The sequence below is a fragment of the Silurus meridionalis genome, chromosome 4 (genome assembly GCF_014805685.1).
Source record: "Silurus meridionalis isolate SWU-2019-XX chromosome 4, ASM1480568v1, whole genome shotgun sequence".
Lineage (NCBI taxonomy): Eukaryota > Metazoa > Chordata > Actinopteri > Siluriformes > Siluridae > Silurus > Silurus meridionalis.
The window spans coordinates 10,963,224-10,984,992 of record NC_060887.1 but is presented as its reverse complement, the minus strand read 5'-3'; the positions used below and the strand labels follow the sequence as shown (position 1 = coordinate 10,984,992).

General features: G+C 38.6%; 2 protein-coding genes across 6 annotated transcripts in view; one reads left to right on the top strand and one right to left on the bottom strand.

Annotated features, from left to right (window-relative positions):
• Positions 1-3,047, bottom strand: part of shc1 (SHC (Src homology 2 domain containing) transforming protein 1) — a 34,816-nt gene extending 31,769 nt beyond the window's left edge. For 2 of the 3 annotated variants that reach the window (XM_046846900.1, XM_046846901.1), the window contains exon 1: positions 2,712-3,046. The gene's annotated coding sequence lies outside the window, so the exon portion shown is untranslated. Of the gene's footprint in view, positions 1-2,711 lie in introns of all 3 variants that reach the window. The other variant, XM_046846905.1, reaches the window with a different exon arrangement.
• A 4,591-nt stretch (positions 3,048-7,638) lies between these two features.
• Positions 7,639-21,336, top strand: flad1 (flavin adenine dinucleotide synthetase 1). 3 transcript variants are annotated; one of them, XM_046846911.1, is made up of 8 exons: positions 7,639-7,968; positions 8,612-8,752; positions 10,108-10,867; positions 11,884-12,031; positions 14,331-14,429; positions 14,660-14,849; positions 20,679-20,752; positions 20,886-21,336. In XM_046846911.1, the coding sequence occupies exons 2-8, from the start codon at positions 8,636-8,638 to the stop codon at positions 21,019-21,021; spliced, it is 1,524 nt and encodes a 507-aa protein (XP_046702867.1). In that variant the 5' UTR covers positions 7,639-7,968; positions 8,612-8,635; the 3' UTR covers positions 21,022-21,336. The 3 variants fall into 3 exon arrangements, with proteins under 3 accessions (XP_046702867.1, XP_046702865.1, XP_046702866.1); XM_046846909.1 differs by having other exon boundaries at positions 8,587-8,752; XM_046846910.1 differs by lacking the exon at positions 7,639-7,968 and adding an exon at positions 8,284-8,377 and having other exon boundaries at positions 8,587-8,752.
• The last annotated feature ends 433 nt before the right edge of the window (positions 21,337-21,769 follow it).

Below are 21,769 nucleotides of genomic sequence, written 5' to 3'. Positions count from 1 at the left end.
CAACAGCCAACCCCACAATGACTTACCAATAATTCTCTTTTTAAAATACAGATTATACTTTTTTAACACTTCAAAGATTTATATAATATAATAGGACACCCATCAAACAGATCATATACTATTACTTGCATTATTACAGCTATAAACAGTTACTATTGTTTCTCTCCCTTGAAATGACCAGTAAACCACTATAAACTGTTCTTCCCCGAACTGTTACCACAAAGGTCAAGGCACACAATTGTATCCGATGTATTTGAAAGCATCATTAAAATGTTCCCTTCAGTTGATCTAGGAGACCCAGACCTTTTTTCAGTCTGACCGTGCCCCTGTACACAAAGCAAGCTGAATGGAAATATGCTTTCCATGGGTTGGAGTGGAAGATCTTCAGTGGCCTGCTATACAGCTCTGACCTCAACCCTATTAAACACCGTGAACTGAATGCGTGTCACCTTTACACAGACTGAGTAAAGTGGAATGGGATCTTATGATCAGGTTTCCACAAACTTTTATCCATAGCGTGTATATATGTAGAAAAAAGCTAAAAGCTATGGCAGATGATCTTGCAAAACTACCCTCTAAGGCTTTTTTTTTTCTCTGTTGAATCCATTAATTTATTCACAGAACCATCCTCAAAAAATCCTCTCGAGTGTTTACTGTTTTGTTTTGGATTTCCACCATTGAAATATTTCAATACATATAACCAACGTTCTGCTCTGGCTGTTTTTTTTTTAATATGGGGGTCTTCTGACTTAAAACAACCTGCAACCGATGAGATGGAACAGCCAGTGTGAGTGATAAGAGTGAGGAAAATTGCTTTCCATTACTTTGTGCTGGCGGTTTTAAAGGTGCCTCTTTTTTAACTGTCGGACATTCAGAGTGTCTACAAGTCTGTGTGTGAGAAAGACCAACGATAACTTTAAGGGCATCTAATCTATTGTACCTGGTGCACACTTACACAGAAACAGGAATGAGTTTGAAGCAGTGTAAAAAAATTAATAATAATAATACAAACGAGTCTAATTGTGGTCATGCCTGGACCTGAAGGAAACATACCTACAGCATTAAACATGTACCACCGAATATCTGCTCACGGCTTCCTCTCGATCAAAATCGAATAAATGAGATGAGATGTGCAAAAAGCATGTTGGGACAACATTACTGGAAGCTTTAAGGAGACGCGACGTGCTTCATTATTGCTAGCGCAAGATGTAAACCTACATAAATCACCTGAACAAAACCAAGTTTAGTTTAATGATGGAGCCTGTGGAACCGCTGGTAGTGAGAAACCGTTGAAGCAACGTTTTCTAGAATAAGACGTCGTAATTAACGCGGTTTGACTCCGTTCTAATATTTGAACATAGTCGCACCATCGTCATCGTTACAGCTATACCTGCTGAATTGAGGAACTCGCTGATAACGGTCGCCTGATCGCATTGGGGGGGAACAGACAAGCAAACCTTGTGTTTAATTTCCTTGTGTTTAATTTCATCATGTTGGTGATAGTTACATACGGCTGCACCCTGCAAACAATTAAACATTTGTGTGTGACATTTCCTAATTCTGCTTCAGCTGCAGGCATTGTTCTTACATGCAAATTTTCTTGGGTGTATATATAGGAATGTCCCCACCCTCCTGCACATTTTCCTGAATATCGCCTTTGAGAGGATAAGTGACAGCTCAAAGGTTAAAGCTCTGGATAACTGATTAGAAAATTGTTTGTCAAGCATCAGCACTGTCAACCTACGACCATTGGGCCCTTGAGCACGGCCCTTAACGCGCTTTGCTCCAGGGGTGCTTCCTATCCAAGCTGGGATGTGTGAAGAAGGAATTTCACTGTGCTCTAATGTATACGTGACAAACCTCTCTTTCTTTATTGTCCTCACATGCTGATTTCTGATTGGAGAACGAGCGTGCGCTCTGATCACGTCTGATACACATTTAAAACACATATAATATGGTGTGAAAAAATCATTCTGCAATCAACCAAAGGTTTTGTCTGAATCGTAATGACGATCGGTGAGCAAACAAAAGTAGGTTTGTTTTCCTCCCTTGTACAACAAGGTTCAAGACGACTCCTGAACAAACAAAACTCCACGGCACTGTTATGTCTCTGCACCAGAACCCTTAAAAACCTTTATTTTAATCACTCATTTGATATTTTTATTGGAACCTCAGGAAGATTAGTAGGGTGGGGAAAATGGCAGAGACATGTTCACTCAATAGACCTGTGTTTTTCTTTCTTTTGGGGGTTCTGAGACAATTATACAGGAAATTGCACTCAAATCTCTATCATATGGGTCTGTATGAGAGGTGAGAAAACATCTAGGGACTAAACAAAACCACAAAAGGATTTTTTTTTCATTATGTCATAAAAAAGTGGGAATATTGGAGTCAAGACAATCCCACATGGCTTCCTAGTCAAGTCAAATTTATACTATACGACATAGTCGTACAACATGGGAGACCTTACTCAACTTAGGACACATGTACAGGATGGATATATATATATATATATATATATATATATATATATATATATATATATATATATATATATAGTATAAGGAGGCATGAGGACTGGGATTCATACCAGTCAAGAGTGAACAAGTCAAACAGCGGATTGGAAAAAGGCGACAGCGAAACTTTCTCAACTTTCAAAACATCTTCATGAGTAAAAAGAAACTACTGTAACTCTTTCTCTACAAACTTACCCACACTCTTCCTCTTTGCAGTCCTCGGGTCTCCTATATCCTCCTTTCCCGAACCTTTTTTTTTTTTTTGTAACCTCAACTTCCTGCAGTGTTACATTGAAGAAGAAAAAAAGTTTACAGTCCGGTGACGAATACAAAAAAAAACCCCGCTGCCTGTTTTTTGCCGGCTGTGTTTAAAGTGCTAGAGGGGGAAAAAAAAGGACATGAAAACTTTTTTGTCGTCTCTCTGTTTTCTATTAACTCTTCCTTTTCCTCCTTCCTATGCTCGCCACCCTTTCCGAAGACCAGAGACACACATACACACGCGCGCACACACACGCACACTTCCGCGATCCGCCTGCGTCATTCGGTTTGGCGTACAGCGCGAGCGCCTGCACCTGGCCCGGCCGAGCGCGCGGCCTTCACTCGTTTGCGCAATCGCAGAACAGCGCGCGTGAGCCGTGCATTCCGTGATTCTCTCGTGTTTTCTGTTCAAGCACCCTTTGCGAATTGATAGAAATCAGCAAATAATATTTTTTTCATATGCCCAAAGCATAGACTGTGATTAAACTACAGAGTAAAGGAGAGTTTCGTCAATTGATTTGTACCAGGATTAATGAGTGATACTCTGTAACTGTAACTCTTTAGTCATATTTCAACATCTGTCTGGTGAACATTCCTAAAAAAACAAATATTCAGGTCAATTCATCTGTATTTGTTTTGCACTTTTCTCAGTGGACATGGTCTCAAAGCAGCTTAACAGAAATAAAAGCGGTTATAAAAGTATATGTAAGTTTGTTGCTTATAAAACATTACTATCTGTATCCCTATTAAATACTCACACTGTCTATACTTTCTCACATTGTCTGTAGTGTCTTGTATAGTCTGTTTTTGTCTTGTCTGTTTTGTCTTGTATAGTACAAGCTGAATGTATAGTTTTTATTTATGTCTGTACTTTAAAAGTTACTAACAGCTGGAACCAAATTCCTTGTGTGTGTCAACACACTTGGCCAATAAACCTGATTTTGATTCTGATAGTAAGTTTGTCCCTAATGAGCAAACAGGTTGATTTATCATACGTTTGTAATCTAGCATAGAGACTCAAAGCACTTTTGTATGTCGCTCTGGAAAACTTCCTGAGATGGTATGAGGGAGAACCCTGAGAGGAACCGGAACCAAAAGGGAGGATGGTTCCACATGAACAGTTAATAGATCCATAAGGTTACTGTGGAGGGTTCAACTCAAGAACTGTGAGTGATTTAGACTGGAATGGAGTTTGCTTAGGACAATGTTTAAGAACTACAATCACCATAAAGTGTTTTCCAATCGAGTCTCCATCAGACCACAGTTAAAAACTTCAATAATGATGGAACTATAATGAATGGAAGATGAGGTGTTTCCTTTTAAAACTTGTTCCTCTCAAGGTTCATCCTTTATTTCTCCTCAGGAGGTTTTTCTTGTCATTGGTGCCACTGGATCACTCAGTAGAGATGAACTTACAAATTATTTTATAAATGAAAAATGTATATTCATAATCTTTTAATTTCTGTAAAGCTGCTTTTAATTTGAATTGAATTATACATACATAAACACATAATACATAAATCATGCAAAATACATAAAAGGCCACAAAAAATCTGAAGACAAAACATTAGAAAAATAAAACACAATCATTAAATATCCAAATTAAACAGAAAGTTGACATGCTTGATCATTCGAGGGTGGGTGTGACATTTAGCAAATAAAATGCACATTTCAGTCACTGCGTTATTAGATTAGATAAGATTCAACTTTATTGTCATTGTGCAAGGTGCATGTACAGAGCCAATGAAATACATTCAGCATCTAACTAGAAGTGCATAAGTGGCCTATTTACGATAAATACCAGTATGAATAAATACTTAAGACACTCTAGGGAAAAAAAACAACATAAGCTTCCCCATGTTTTTCTTTCTGAGGAGTAATTCTTTCTTCTGAATAAACCAGATTAATTTCTGTGGATTTATAACATTCACATACAGCATAAACTACACTAGCATCTAAACTAGTATCATAAGCCTTTGTTAAAAATAAAAGCGTCAGTCGCTTAATATAGGGTCGTAGTACCTGTCACTGTATGAATCTTCTGGATCTCGGCAGTGTCTCAAAATGACACACACTGTATTCAGTCAGCAAAGAGCATGTGATGATCAACAATCTATACTTTCTGTTCTTAGTTCATTCTGACCTGCAGTTTCCAACTTTGATTTTAACAAGTGTGAAATGGAAACATGATGAGAACAAACAGTACAAGATAAAATAAGGTTAAAACAAACAAACATAATACATTTGGGACACACACTTGTTCAGGGCTATCATAAAGGAGGAAGGGGGCCGAAGAGAACTCTCAGAGTGTATTGCCACTCCTAACTGTGGTTATTTGTTTTCTTGTCCAGAGATAGAAGTTTGAGCAGCTAAACAAACACCTCACTTACTGCAAAGAGACACTTATTCTAAGTAAGTCTGCTTTGTGTCTGAACTTTTTCACACCAACCCAGCATGGATTAGTTACTTATAACAACATCCTGTCGTGTTTTATTCCTTAATTATTATAAAGTTTTTGGTCAGTAAAACTAGATATTTTAGGAGTTTCAGACATTTTGCACTTTAGTTCAGCTGCTTAGGCTCAGGGCTGTCTGACGAATGTCTAGTCCCTGTGTAAATACACTCTCCATGGGCCTAATTCCGATTTCTAAAAATATACCTAGGCCCTTCTTAGAGCCCTCTGTGACCAGGAGCCCTGTATAATCATTTAAGATATTCCAGAAAACACAAAAATGTACGCTCTATTGTTACACTATATACTTATAGTTGGACACTATAAAAGTTTTGGGTCACCTGACTTTTCCAGCCTTATGTGGTTCCTCCTCAGGCACACAATAGAATGTTTCGCTTTTTGTAATGAATCGTATAAAACGTTTGCATGTGGTATATTTAAGTTTTCTCTTGAGTTGAACTGCAAAACCCAAACCTGTTCTAGCATGACAATTCCCGTGTGCACAAATCCAGCTTCATGGAGATATGGTTTACATGGTTTGGAGTAGAAGATCTTGAGTGGCCTGCTATAGAGCTCTGACCTCAACCCTAGTGATACCATTGGAATGAATTGGAATGCTGATTGCAACCCAGGCCTGAGTAAAAATGGTTGATGAATGTAACTTCAAAGTAGATGCAACGAATAAAAAAGCATCTCACTGAAGTCTTGAGGTTGTGAAAATTAAGATTTCACTTATTCCCTTTATTGTTTAAATGTTTGACAAATATTTGAGCATATAAAATACCTAAAGACTACACTGACAGCGAAGACTAGTTAGAGTTTTTTTTATATAAAGTGTGGGGCATGTGGGTAAGTGGGATTTAGGGCAAATTCTGCAAAACCTATAGCAATGAAATGGGTTTTAGATGCCAACAGGGATTCTGGTACACCCTTTTTTTTTTAAATACTTCCAGAAAACCAAGAATGTCAATACCAATACCAGTATTTTTTATTTTATATATATATATATATATATATATATATATATATATATATATATATATATATATATATATTATATTAATATTAAATAAACTACAATGCAATACAAACACTTTTTATTTATTACATTTATTAAAAAAAAAACATTCAAAACATTATTATTCAAACTACATTCCTAACTCTTTATGTTTTTGTGACAGAACAAGACAATGTTGACAATTGTTCCCCCTTTAACACGTTTCCTTTATGACTAATCGACTCGATTAGTTGAGATTTATGACTCAAATTGAATTCTCAGAAGGTACAAATGACTGAATGATCACAAGATATATACCCGAGTGACAGAATACTGAAATGTGTTTACAATAAACAGAGGACCAGCGCAAGACAAAGTAGCTCCTATTCAAATCTGTTAAAATCCTGGCCAGGATTGATATTTGTATGTGATAAACAATAGAATAGCCATTATTTGTCACATATACATTAAAGCACAGTGAAATTCATTCTTCACATATTCCATGATATGGTGACCCTGAAGAGGGTTAAGGGCCTGGCTAAAGGGCCCAAGAGTGGCAGCTTGGTGATACCGGGGCTTGAACCCCCAAGCGTCCGATTGGTAACCCAGAGCCTTGACTACTAAGCTACCACTCCACCTTCAAGCTTCTCAATACAATGGCAGTATTGAATTAAAGTATTAAAAGTATCACTACTTATATGAGAGTTGTTAAACGACATAAGTAGTGAAACTCCCAAGGCCAACCCTTATTACAACAAATGATTTGAAATTGAAAAATATACAGTGCAGCAATGGGAATGAGGAGTACAGCCCCCTAAAAACACCTGAAGTAAAACTAGTACACCATGGTCCCAATCTGTCACTCCAGATATTCATAAGTGAGCTCTTGTGACTTGGGTATCACAATAGAAACAGATGAAAGAGATGTGTGTGTGGTTTTTTTTTCTGTGACTGGGCTCTCTTCCTTACACAGTGTTTTGGGAAAAGGCTTCAGTTTGACCACAACCCAAACCACTTTAAAGCTTGCTGCTTCTGAGGGAATAAAATGAAAGAAATTGTTTTTAACATTGCTTAGATATAGGTGTGTCCTCAATACATTTTCTGAAAAAATATTTTAAGTAAGAAAGCTTTACTTTATTAGACATAAGAAAAAAAGGGAGATAAGAAAGCATTATTGTTACTTAGACATAATAATGGGGCACATTGAATGCATGTGTGTAATAATAGGTGGGATTTGCTGAATATAGGCGGAAAAACGTCACGACACCCTCACCCAGGAAAAGTAGCGGCACTTCCGGGTTGAGTGGTAAGTCCCGCCTTCCTCAATGTTCATTGGTCCATGCAGAGGCGTACTGCGTCAGGTCCGGCAAACGCTGCATCCGATTGGCTGATTTGAGAGGAGCTCAAGTTTCCTTACAGGACATGATCGTATTGTTTTGAAGCATCTGAGCGGAGGGCAAGGGTCCATGGTCAAGTCAACAAATTGTAGGACTTTGTTGAACGGTTTATACTCTGTTCTTTTTTTATTATATTCTAGTTAGTTATGTTCTAGTATGATTGACTGTCATTGGACGTTCCAGTGCCTATTAAATCTTCATGACATGCTGTATTATAGATACATTGACCGCTGTAGTAATTCAATGCCCTCTGGTCTAAGCACATGCTTATGTTCAAGAAGATGCACCTCTCAAGGCATGATCTTGGCATGATTCACACACAGTGATCATTTATCACCTGCTAAGAAGGTAAGGGAGTCCAAAAAGCAATGGTAAATAATCCATAACTATATCTTATTTGTAATTTGTAACATCATTTAAAAATCATAACTCGTCTCAGCTATACTGTCTTTCTGATGATGATGATGATGATGATGATGATGATATGGATCAAAATCAGGTTATGCGTTCAAATCCCTGGTCATATGAGGTTAGGGTTTGTGGGAGAGGATTTCTCTTCAGTTGTATTTCCACGCTTTACCACTAGAGGGAGATTCTAAGGTTACCTCCGTGACGTCACAAGGCACCTTTTTTAATGAAGAGGCCAGAACACTGAGCTGCAGTCTGTCATTTGATATCATGTAACCTACTGAATAGCAGCTAACAGATGACAGCAAAAATCACATCACACACTGTTAAATGTGGAGGCCTTTTGATTGTAGGTAGTAAATGATTTCTGACTTTGGGGCCCCTGACTGCTTGGGCCCCTGGGCCTTTATACAGTCAATCAAGTTGCCACTGTTCTGCTTGAGCAAGACCTTTAACAATCTTTTTGGTCTTGGATGAATCTAACAGCTTTCACTGTTACAGGATATATTTTTGCGATTACTCTAAGCATTCATAAACACAATTGTTTCTTACCCCTAGTCTTCGCCCCGTCTGAATGCTCCAGGCTTTACCTCGGCTGTGCAGAGCCATGGAGAGGATTCGTCGCGTGGGAGCTCACCTCAGCAGCATGGCTCAAAACGGCAGCACCGAGAACGGAAAAGCCGTCACCGCCGCCATCATCATCGTCGGCGATGAGATTCTCAAGGTGAGACACAGAGACAAACCCGCTACGATGTGGCACTCCGGTAATTACCATTACACACAACGAGCCGTGGTGTACTATTGTGTTTTGCATGAAAGAGTGAAATGGTGATAGTTTGAAAAAAAAAAAAAGGATCTGTTTATTTAAAACCCCCACACAATTTTAGCTTCATGTCTCTCATCATGAGTTGTGTGACATTTCTAGATTAATTTCATGATGTATTTTATGAGCATATATCCAAATAATTATTTAGTTACTGTTTTCATTTTCATATTTTTTTTTTTTTTTTTTTTTTAAACCTTGATCTTAAAGTATTTAAAATACCAGTTCTATTTAGCCTGCCATTATATTAGGCTGTATATAGCTTCAGATTAGACATTGAACAGCTTTGCATGAGAAACACATCAATGTAACCATCATCCCCTGTCGTTGTTTGAAAAATCTTAATCTGTATGGTCAAGCTCGCTTTGGGTCTGTGAGCTACCGTATTTTTCGGACTATAAGACGCTACTTTTTTCCCACGTTTTAAACCCCGCGGCTTAAACAAAGAAACGGCTAATTTATGAATTTTTTCTAGGTTTTTCCTGGTTTCACAAACTTCAAGCCAAAAAACTGAACCCCATAACATTAGACCAATGAAATTTCTGAACGGAAACGAAAAAACGCACTTAACCTGTGTTCTGAGCTGCACGGCATCAGGAGAAAAAACTTCCACCGGGTGATTTTTAAACGCACGACGATGCCAAAAGATAAACTCCTGAGAGAAATAGTTGTAAAAGGAAGGAGGAAGACAGTAAACAAAGACTTTCTTGGTCGGCTACTGTTTAGATACAAACCGTTGTAACGCGTTGAGTCTGGGTGAAAGGAGAGCTCGCTTCTGGCATGCTATTCCCAAAATACTGCTATGCTCCTAAAGGAAGCGCAACATATTTCACCCGTTACACCGTGTGTAACGTGTCTTTCGTTAAAGCCTGTGTAAAGTACATTAGTGTAGACAGGTGCGGCTTATTTATGTTAAAAATAAAAATATTTGTAAAATTCAGTGGGTGCGGCTTATATATATGATCTTTATAGTCCGTAAATTACGGTACTTTTACATTACGGTACTTTTTTGCAAACCGCTGTACTACACATTTTATGCGAGAAACCTTTATCAGCTGTTCATCTGCTTTTTCAGTTGTTGTGCTTTTACTTTTACGTTTATTTTTAAATGCATAAAAATACTAATGATAAAATTGTCTGTACGGTATGCAGTGATTGAGCAATAAATGACTGGAAACAGTCCTTTTATCAGGGATGCAATGTTTATACATTTTTAATTGAAATAACATTTTTAAATGAATATTTTAATGTCTTAGGGTCACACGGCAGACACGAACAGCACTTTCCTGTGCCGCGGCCTGCGCAAGCTGGGAGTCAGTGTGCAGCGCATTTCGGTGGTGCCTGATGTGCAGGAGGTCATCGCTAAGGAAGTGGCCGCGCTCTCACCAACGGTAACACACCTGATCACGGCGGGTGGCATCGGGCCCACGCACGACGACGTAACCTTCGAAGCGGTGGCCCTGGCATTCGATGAGAGTCTGCATGCCCACCCAGACCTCACACGCCTTCTCGAGCAGTTCTTCGGTACTGTCGATTCTACCAGTGCCACAATGAAACTTGCCATGGTGCCCTCTTCTGCAAGGCTGAACTACGGCCGCGATCCTCAGAGCGGCGAACCTCTGCGCTTCCCACTCGTCAGCGTGCGCAACGTCTACATGTTCCCTGGCATTCCTACACTCCTGGAGCGAGCATTCAATGGCCTGGAACACCTGTTTGCCAGCCCGGGGACTGCTTTCCACACGCGTGAGGTGTTCGTGGATGCTGACGAAAGAGAAATCGCGCCCATCCTGACGAGGCTGCAGTCAGAATGGGGAAAGCAGATCGCGCTCGGATCGTATCCCGACTGGCTGAGTAACTACTTCCGTGTGAGGCTGGTGCTAGACTCGGATAGTGCCAACAAGGTGGAGAGGGCACAGGCCCAGCTAGAGGAGGAGCTGCCTAAAGGGAGTGTGGTGCCGCTGGTCAGCGATCCGGTAGCCGTTGCTCCTCATGAGGTCTATTTACTCGCCTTGAATGGTAATTATTGTAAAACCGATTCATGAATAGTTCCCTTTGTTTGAGTGTGCATACGGAAAAAAACAGCAAGTGAAGAAATGGGATAATATCAGCAAAGACAGAAATCGCTGATAAATAATGCACAACAGACTGGTTGTGTTCTGTGTGGTTTTTCTCATGCTCAAAGTCTGGATTTGGAGCCGGTTAAAGTGTGTTTTCCATATATATATATATATATATATATATATATATATATATATATAGAAGAGAATTGGACAGTGACGGCTAAAAGAAAATTCTGCGGTCAGATGAGTCCAAGTCTGACATTTTTGGCTCTAACAGGAGAACTTATGTAAGACGAAGAACAGGAGAGAAGATGTGGGTACTTCTACTTAACAAACTACTTTACACCCACAGTCAGACATAGAGGTGGATGCTAAAAAGTTTGGGATTGTTTTGAAGCAGGGAAGATTGGAGATTAATTACAAGTGAAAGGAATACTGACCAACATTGCTTCCATTACATACTTCAATGCCATTCTGTCTGGACTTCGGCTAATTGGATCCAAGTTTGTAATACGACAAGATAATCACCCGAAACATACGTCTAAGCTCTGTAAATGTCATTCAGAGAGCAAACAGTCTGTTAGAGTGCTATCTATCATGAAATGGACAGGCAGATAGAAATCTCCAACTAGCGAAGTATTTTAGCTGAACGTAAACAGTATTCATGCCCACAGAGGATTTTTCAGTAAAGATAAAGTATATCTATACATTTATTTATTGATTTTGTCAAAGTAAATCTTCATACTGTTCAATTACCTACGTTGTTGCATATAAATGAAAGGAACATGCATGTCTCTCTAAAACCGTAAAATACTGGGTGTTCCCTGTGTGTGTGTGTGTGTGTGTGTGTGTGTGTGTGTGTGTGTGTGTGTGTGTGTGTGTGTGTGTGTGTGTGTGTATATATATATATATATATATATATATATATATATATATATATATATATATATAATTTTAATTACACTTTTTCAGGCTCACCCCTTGGGGAGAAAGTAGCTGCAGCTCTGAGGACGATTGAGAAGGCACTGGATCATTACCGACTGAATGAGATCTGCATCGGCTTCAACGGTGGCAAAGACTGCACGGTGCTGCTGCATCTTTTCTATGCTGCCCTTAAACGGTGAGGAAAAGAGAAATGAGAGTATCAGAATTGTGACATTTTCAAACAGCCCATAAATACACTTTTTGATTGATTTGACTATATACAGTGGTGTGAAAAAGTGTTTATTCCTGATTTCTTTTTTTATTTTTTGGCATGTTTGTCACACTTTAAAGTTTCAGATCTTGAAACTAATTTAAATATTAGTAAAAGATAACACAAGTGAACACAACATGCAGTTTTTAAATGAAGGTTTTTATTATTGAGGGAAAATAAAATCGAAAACTACATGGCTCTGTGTAAAAAAGTGTTTGCCCCCTAAAATTAATAACTGGTTGGGCCACCCTTAGCAGCAACAACTGCAATCAAACATTTGCGGTAATTTGCATTGAGTCTGTTACGGTGTTGTGGAGGAATTTTGGTCACTCATCTATGCAGAATTGTTGTAATTCAGCCACATTGGAGGGTCTTCGAGCCTTTTTAAGGTCATGCCACAGCATCTCAATAGGATTCAGGTCAGGACTTTGACTAGGCCACTCCAAAGTCTTCATTTTGTTTTTCTTCAGCCATTCAGAGATGGACTTGCTGGTGTGTTTTGGATCATTGTCCTGCTGCAGAACTCAAGTTTGCTTCAGCTTGAGGTCACGAACAAATGGTTAGAGATTCTCCTTCAGGATTTTTTGGTAAACAGCAGAATTCATGGTTCCATTTATCACCGCAAGTCTTCCAGGTCCTGAAGCAGCAAAACAGCCCCAGACCATCACACTACCACCACCATATTTCACTGTTGGTGTGATGTTCTTTTCCTGAAATGCGGTGTTACTTTTACACCAGACGTAATGGGACACACACCTTCCAAAAAGTTCAACTTTTGTCTCGTCAGTTCACAGAGTATCTTCCCAAAAGTCTTGGCGATCATCAAGATGTTTTCTGGTAAAACTGTGATGAGCCTTTATGTTCTTTTTGCTCAGCAGTGTTTTTTTTGTCTTGGAACTCTGCCATGCAGACTATTTTTGCCACGTCTCTTTCTTATGGTGGAGTCATGAACACTGACCTTCCCTGAGGCAAGTGAGGTCTGCAGTTCTTTGGATGTTGTTGTGGGGTCTTTTGTGACCTCTTGGATGAGTTGAATCTGTGCTCTTGGGGTAATTTTGGTCACTCCTGGGAAGTTTCTCCACTGTTCCATGTTTTTGCAATTTGTGAATAACGGCTCTCACTGTGGTTCACTGGAGTCCCAAAGTTTTAGAAATGGTGTTATAACCTTTTCCAGACTGATAGATCTCAATTACTTTTTTTTTTCATTCGTTTCTGAGTTTCTTTGACTCTCGGCATGATGTCTAGCTTTTGAGGATCTTGTGGTCTACTTCACTTTGTCAGGCAGGTCAGAGAAATTAAACGCAGGTGTGATAAACCACAGCTTCAACAGGGGGCCAAACACTTTTTCACACATGGTCATGTAGTTTTGGATTTAGTTTTCTCTCAATAATAAAAAACCTTCATTGAAAAACTGCAGTTCACTTGTGTTATCTTTTACTAACATTTAAATTAGTTTGGTGATCTGTAACATTAAAACGTGACAAACATGCAAAAAAAAAAAGAAAAAGAAATCAGGAAGGGGGCAAACACTTTTTCACACCACTGTATTTCTATTTGATGTGCAATGCATAAGAGTCATTAAGCTTGATCCATCTCTTTAAACATGACCAAAAAAAAGTTATGTGAAGAGAACTGTTGCAAATACCTAAGTTTACCAGTATTCACGTTATGGTGCTGGAACCAAGGTCCAAGTACTTGGCTTCATTTAAAGGTATGACAACAGGAAATCCTTGACCTGCAATAAAGTACGGAACAGCGACTTGTTCCTAGAATTCTCTCTCTTTTTTTTTTTTTTTTTTTTTTGAAAAGCGCTTCTGCATTTTGTAGAACAGGCCTGATTTGGCAGTTTTATTTCTAATAAAGACCCATCCAGTTTCCGTTTTCACTTCCTTTCTTTTTTAACATATAGATACATTGTGAAACTATAAAAAAATGTTGGGTTTTGCTGTTAAAAAATTTACCTCTGTAATCAGCCCCTGGGCAATGCTATTGTTTTTTCCTTTATTTTTGAAGTTTTAGTTGGTTAGAAAATGCTACAGATTTATACCAAAAGTCCAGCTGTTTGACAGATGACCTTTGTGTCTATTATACATGCATGGTCATACCTTACAAATACTTAACAATAAGGAAAGATCAGCATGTGAAGATTTTCAATGTAGAGCATAGAGTATACACTACACAAGCACAGCATTTATATTAGCTAATAACCCTGCTTCATTCTCAGCCGCTATCCAGACAGCAAAGACAAGGTGAAAGCACTGTACATCCGAATCGTCTCCCCATTCCCAGAGATGGAAAAATTTCTACAGGACACGATAAAAAGGTAAACCTTTTAGAATTGATTTATTTAAAACTGAGAACCTTGCTTTCAGTGTCCTTTTGACCCAAATGGGAAAAAAGCGGTCTGTTATAATGCATTTATTATTAGTTGCGCATTGTCCACCCATACCACAGTTCTCTATGCCTGTACATATGAACCGAATAATAAAGAGGAATCGAATTAAGAATTTAATTAAGATAAGTAGAGAAAATACTTATGTATGTGTTTTTCAGATACGAACTGGACCTGTTAGCTGTGGAGGGAAACATTCGTCAGGCTCTTATTGATGTGCAGGAGAAGAGACCTGAGCTCCGTGCTGTTCTCATGGGCACCAGACGCACTGATCCATACTCGCACACCCTCACCGCCCTCTGCCCCACAGACCCAGACTGGCCTCCCTATATGAGAGTCAACCCATTACTGGTAAAAACAAATACATACAAACACATTCGCACAGTATTCAAAGTCAGAAACTTTCAGAACGGCTTTGTCACACCAACATCAAAGTCTGACAGACTTTATCTCTGTAGTTATAATGTATTTATTGCGTGTTGCTCCCCACCCCCCCATAAGATTTTAGCTGTAGAATCTTGACATAACTCTACTTTCTTCCTGCTTAACAAGCCCAAATTATCCCTGCAAAAAGGCTTTCAGCACCTTTAAAATGATCTCCAGCTCCACCTCCTGTCTTTTACTCAATGCCACTGTCTCTAAACCATACATCATCACAGGTCTCACCACAGTCCTATAAACTTTCCCTTTCACTCTCGCAGATACTCTTCTATTAAAATCACTCCTGTCACTCTTCTCCACCCACTCCACCCTGCCTGCACTCTTTTCTTCACTTCTCTAACACACTCTTCATTACTTTACACTGTTGACCCCAGGTACCTGAACTTGTCCACCTTTTCCACCTCTTCTCCCTGCAACCGCACCACTCCACTGCCCTCCCTCTCATTCACACACATATACTCTCTTACTTCTACTGACTTTTATTCCCCCACTGTCCAGTGCGTACCTCCACCTCTCCAGGCTCTTCTTAACCTGCTCCTTACTCTTACCACAAATTACAATATCATTCTGTCTGACCTCGTCCTTCAAAGTGTCTATCACCACTGTAAACAGGAAAGGGCTCAGAGCCGATCCTTGAATCAGTCGTTCCTACTGCACACTTCTCTGCTGTCACACTGTCCTCATACATGTCCTGTACCATCCTCACATACTTCTCTGACACACCCAACTTTCTCATACATGGTACACTTTCTCTAAATTCAAAAACACACAATGCAACTCCTTTTGGCCTTCTCTATACTTCATCATCAACATTCTCCTCATTCATCAGCTGCTCAAAATACTCCCTCCACCTTCTCAACACACTCTCCTCACTAGTCAACACATTTCCATCTCTATTCTATTCTATTGTAACACATCTTTCCCAGCTCGGTCTCTCTGCCTGGCCAATCGCTACAAATCCTTTTCTCCTTCCGTAGTGTCCAACTTCTCCTACAGCTCCTCATATGCCTTTTCCTTAGTTTTTTCACATCCCTCTGTACCACATCCCCCTGCCGCATCTCCTTGTACTCCTGTCTACTTTTCTCATCACTCTGTTGATCCCAATTCTGATTTGCCAACTTCTTTCTCCTTATGCTCGCCTGCACTTCCTCATTCCACCACCACATCTCTTTGTCTTCCTTTCTATTTCCAGATGTCACACCAAGTACCTTCCAAGCTTTCACTTCTGCAGTAGTTGCTAAATAATCCAGCACCTCTTTACCACCACTGAGCACCTGTGTGCACCTTCTTCCTCTCTTATACGTCACCCTATGCTTCCTTCTGCTTCTTAAAATAATAATTTACCACTGCTATTTTCATCCCTTTAGCAAAATCTACCACTATCTGCCCTTCCACATTCCTCTCCTTAAAGCCATACCTACTCATCACCTCCGTTTCCCTCACCAACTTGCCCATTAAAGTCTGCCCCAATCACCAATCTTTCTTTTCTAGGTACAAGTCCACCACTTCATTTAACACACTCCAGAATTCTAAAGTCAATTATAAAAACAGAAAGGCTACTTTTCACTATACTATTAGGATTCCAAACATAGAGCAATAAACAGTCTACCATGTGCTAATCATATGTAATTTTTCATTAGCAAGATAAGTTCATTCATATAAAATGATTTCAGTTGTAGGTTGAAACCACATAATATGGAAAGGTTCAAGAAAAAAAAATGTATGCCATTGAAAGATGCAATATGGACCCAACAATAAATAACTCCTGTGCAAGTTGTACAGTATAAAAAACAAAATAGGTACAACACCACTATTACAACCTTTCTAACACTGTGGATACAACAATCACCTTGCTACAAGTGTAGTACCTCTTGTTGTGTACTTGTAACAGGGAAAAACTAATGTAGATATTATGATATTCATAAATTACATGAATATGATTTACAGTTGAATGCAAACGTTTGGGTAACTCTCACCAGATTAAATAGTTTGTTGCATTTTTAAAGTGTGAAGAATTAAGCACAGACTTAATAAATAAAAAATAAATACAAAATAAAAAATAGAAATGCCTTCAAAATCAAGTCAAATCATTCTTCTTATAAATGTGCGAAACTATTTATTTAAAGCTAAGTCGATATAAATTGTACCGAATAGCTTGGTCTTTAGATATAAAACTATAACGAATCTTGGAAGGATCCGAAAAAAACAAAAAAAAAACGCGTGGACACTCCGAAATCATATTGGTTACCTAGTGCTAGTAATGTGGAGCTCTTCTAGGTAAGTACTTAGCTATACCTTGCAGAATGGTTTCCAGTTTCCAGAGATATTCCTGGCCTGTCTTGCAAGCACTGCATGGTTAAGATCTACTCCCAGATTTCAGTCTTGTTTAAGTCTGAAAAATGTAAGGGGAGAGTATAAAAATCTCTTTTCAGATTTAGTTTCATGACTGATAGTATTACATTTACTGGTGTAAACTGGAAACTATTATTTCATCTACCCCTGCCACTAGCTACAACACAAACCCAGCATGTAATAGATCCACCCAGTTGCATAACACTTAGCAAGTTTTTTCTTTTCATTCACATGATGAGGTAAGGTTTCATTCTGATGACTCTTCCATGCAGATCATGTTTGTGCAAGCAATGCAGTGTCAGGTAACCTTCCTGCAGATCCTTGTTATTGTTTGTGGATTTTTAATGTACTTTTCCCATTCTGCCCAGTGTTCTATCTGCCTGTCTATCAAAAGGTTTCTTTCAGATTGTGCCTCAACTGGGTGCTTAGTGAAGCACAATATTTAAAGAGTCAAAGAGTTTATGGTCTACAATTGTTCTTGAGGCCTAACAGTTACATTCTGGCACTTTATAACGGTAGGGCTTGGTCTTGACACTGCAAAATTTGTATATCAGAGGCATAAGAGGGTGTGGTAGAGGTAGATTGGGTCAGACATTAATCTGGTTGTTTTAATGCTTTTGGTGGATATCCTGTATTGGTGACTGAGAGGTCCAACAATGTTCTCTGCTCCTTTCACTTTTTCTGTTACACTGCCTGAGTTAAAATCAATATGTGGCTTTTGCATTTTTTTTAAAATACAGTTTTATACATAAATACCCTGAATTAGGGTTTTTATATAGTTATAATAAGCAAAACATCTAATAAAAAACTTTATCTTATCTATCAATTGCAGTTCAGGACGGTCTCGATGACACCTTTATGTTGTGAGGATTAGGAGTGGAAGTTTACCTCATATTTTTGTGAATACGTCAGAAATCTTGTGTACTGTATGTCAGAAATGAATTAACTGAAGGCAGAAATTCCTCTTATTGAAAGCATTGCCATGGAAATGTTGCATTGAACGCTTTTTGTTGAATGCCTGTACATTTATTGCGATTAGAAAAAGTTTGAGGTTCATTGATTAACAATTGTGTGTTTATACATCTTTCAACAATTGTATAAGCATTTGTGACTAATTAGTACACAAATTAGTCAAACATTAGGCACACTTGTAAATATTAACAATCCGATTGTTAATATGCACCACATTACGGTTTATCAAAAGCAATGCATTAAACGCAGGTCGAAAATGCCGAAATGTGGTTATCCAAGCACCCCCCCATGTGGCTGATAGGCGCACTGCAGCGTTAAAAGTAGTGTAAAAATAGTGTAGAACAGTGGTCCCCAACCCCCGGGTCGTGGACCGGCACCGGTCCGTGGGTCAATTAGTACCGGGCCGCACAGAAAGAATACATAACTTACATTATTTTTGTTTTATTTATTATCTCAATTCTGAACGATGTTTTATTTTGGAAAATTACCAGATTCTCTCCCTTACATCTGTCTATGACTCACTCTTGATGCATGTCAAGATGCCTCAGTCACATGTCTTACCTACATCCGCTACCTTTTTAAAGGGGCTGCTCTGGCCGCACATCATACACATCATACACATACACATCACACATCATACATTACCGCTAAATTTAAACCCCCAAGCGAGCAAAATGACCAAAAAACAACACAGTGGATTCACGTTTATTATTATATTTAGAAAATGCCTAAATGTTTTTTGGTGGTATCGTTTTATTTTGTTGTATTTTTCCACCACACCTTGAAGGCCGGTTCGTAATAAATATTGTCCGACATTAATCCGGTCCCTGAAAATATTGTCTGACATTAATCCGGTCCGTGGCGCAAAAAAGGTTCGGGACCAATGGTGTAGAACACCGGTTGCAACCCAGTACCGGGTCGTGGAAGAGTCGCCGAGTCGCAAGACCATTATGGGGGAAATGTCTATAGATATGACACTGTAATTATTTCATAGACTGGAAATTTTTTTTTCTGTAAACAGATGAGTTATTTTGACATTTTTGGCAACGAGAGAAGAACTTATCTAAGACAGAGAACATGAGAGAAGATGTTAGCAGACTTCCTCACAGCCACAGTCAAACATGGAAGCTTAATGGTTTGGGGTTGTTTTGGAGCAGGGAAGGATGGAGATTTATTCCGGTTGAAAGGTAAACTAACCCAACATGGCTACCAATCGATAAGTCCATACTTCAATACCAAACAATTCCATCTGGACAGCGTCTAACTGAAACCAAGTTTCCCCTCCAACATGACCTGAAGCATACATCCAAGCTCTGTAAGCATTATTTAGAGAGCAAACAGTGGGCTGGAGTGTTGTCTATCATAGAATGGCCTACCCAGTCACAGCACCTAAATCCTAATGAACTGCTCAGGGATGAACTGGAAGTGTTTCAGCTGAATGTTTAGAGAAACAAACTGTCCGGATGCCAAGAGTGTGCAAAGCTGTTATTCATGCTATAAAGAATTTTTCAATGAAAATAAAGCTGTTGATTATGTTTCTGTAACAACATTTTTACATTAATGCATATATTTGGCAAAGTAGATAGTAGAAGTAAATCTTCATACCATTTAATTACCAGGTTTCTTGCATATAAACAAAAGGAACATGAATTTATTATTCAAAACGATAAAACGACTATTTGCTGTACATTGATCTATCTGTCAAAGTGATGAGGTTTAAAGTTCCCACAGACTGTATATTGTGTCTGATGATCACTTTGCATAGAATTAACAGTGCGGTGTTGAATGGAGAGATTTCACCAAGAGTAGTTAATGATATGGATATATTTTTATATTTAAGAACGTTTCATTTCTGCATTTTTCTTGAATCTTTACAGGAAGCCAGGCTTTCCATGAAGCCTTCATTACAATTGCATGATAAAGAAATTGCACCATCCTTGAATTTTATTTTGGTCATTAGGGCCTAAAATACTGTGATTCTAATCTACTTCTCTAAACCACCAAATAAAATCAGGTGACAAAAAACTTTTAATATACATTTTAATATGAACTAATTTTTTCTGCTGTATATGTTTTGGAACCATAATTTGATGTTTGTGAATGTTTTCCATAGGTGTTTATCAATCTCTCAAATGTTGTTGTTCTTACATTGATATTTGAGGACTTGTTTTGTCATCTTAAGTCATTCAAATATGCTGATGTGCTCATGTGATCATTGTTTACTTGCATCATTTATTTTTGGCCCAGCTGAAGCAGATGAATAGATTGTCTCATGTTTGTCTCAAGAATAGTTTTAAATAGATTTGAGTTTATTTGAGTTTATCTGGGTGTCGACAAGTAAAAACATAAAACACAATTGGTAGACCAGAATGACCAAAGCTTGTATGATGTATGTTGTCTCTTGCTGGCCCATAGGATTGGACATATCATGACATCTGGATGTTCCTGAGGACCCTTTATGTCCCATACTGCATTCTATATGACAAAGGGTGAGGCTCTATTTACCACTTCTGAACACTTTTTTTTATGTACACACGGCATTTTTTCACTCATTCAAAATGCGGCCTTTGTCTCTCAAATCTTTACTTATTGTTCTTGTCATGTCTTTTATGTGTTTTGTAGTTACACTTCACTGGGGAGCATGGATAACACTTTTAGGAACCTTTCTCTCCAAGAGGTGGATGACAGGGGTGTAACACATTATAGACCTGCTTATCAGCTGGAGAAAGAAGAAGAGGAGCGCAGCTCGAGGACATGATGTCATACAAGTGTAGGTTCGGATGCTCACAATGAGGGATTGAGAAGGCAGGGAGAAACTGGAAAACATACATCTATGAATCTTCAGTAACCGTCCTGCCCAGGGTCAGTCACAGTGGCTCCTGAGCCAATCATAGCAACACTGGGTGAATATTTCCCCCGAATGGGATGCTATGATGCCATGACATGTATGAGATATAATCTGCATATTAAAAGTGCTTGTCCTTTTAATACTTGACTGAATTTTGTGCTTGTGTTTCCATTAAAATGGAAAGTGACCAAAAAACTGAACGGCTAAATAAACATTTTAACAGTACATCTTTGTCATCGTCTGTATGCCATCATTGGTTTCAGTTTCTGAGAAGCAGAATGTAAAGGCTTCTTGTGAGAATTACATTTGAGTGCATTGATAAGATTAATTAATTTTTCAGAAACCCTAAAACAAACATATTTATCAGTGGTAAACAACAGAGTGTTGTATTTATTATAGAATAGAAGCCATGTAATGGAATTTTTCAGGGTAATTCAGACACTTGTCCATTTACTGACCCAATTCTTGATCTGGCTCTGAGAAACTGAGGCTGATTGTAGAAGTGTCTTGTTTGTTTTTACAATGATTATTGGAATGAATCTGAACTCTTGCAGTGCTATATATCAGACTTGCTCACCTCTTACTGAGCATTGCTAAATGTCAGCCATGCCATTACTGACCTACAACAAATATTGTAGTATCCCTAAAGCGTTTGGTT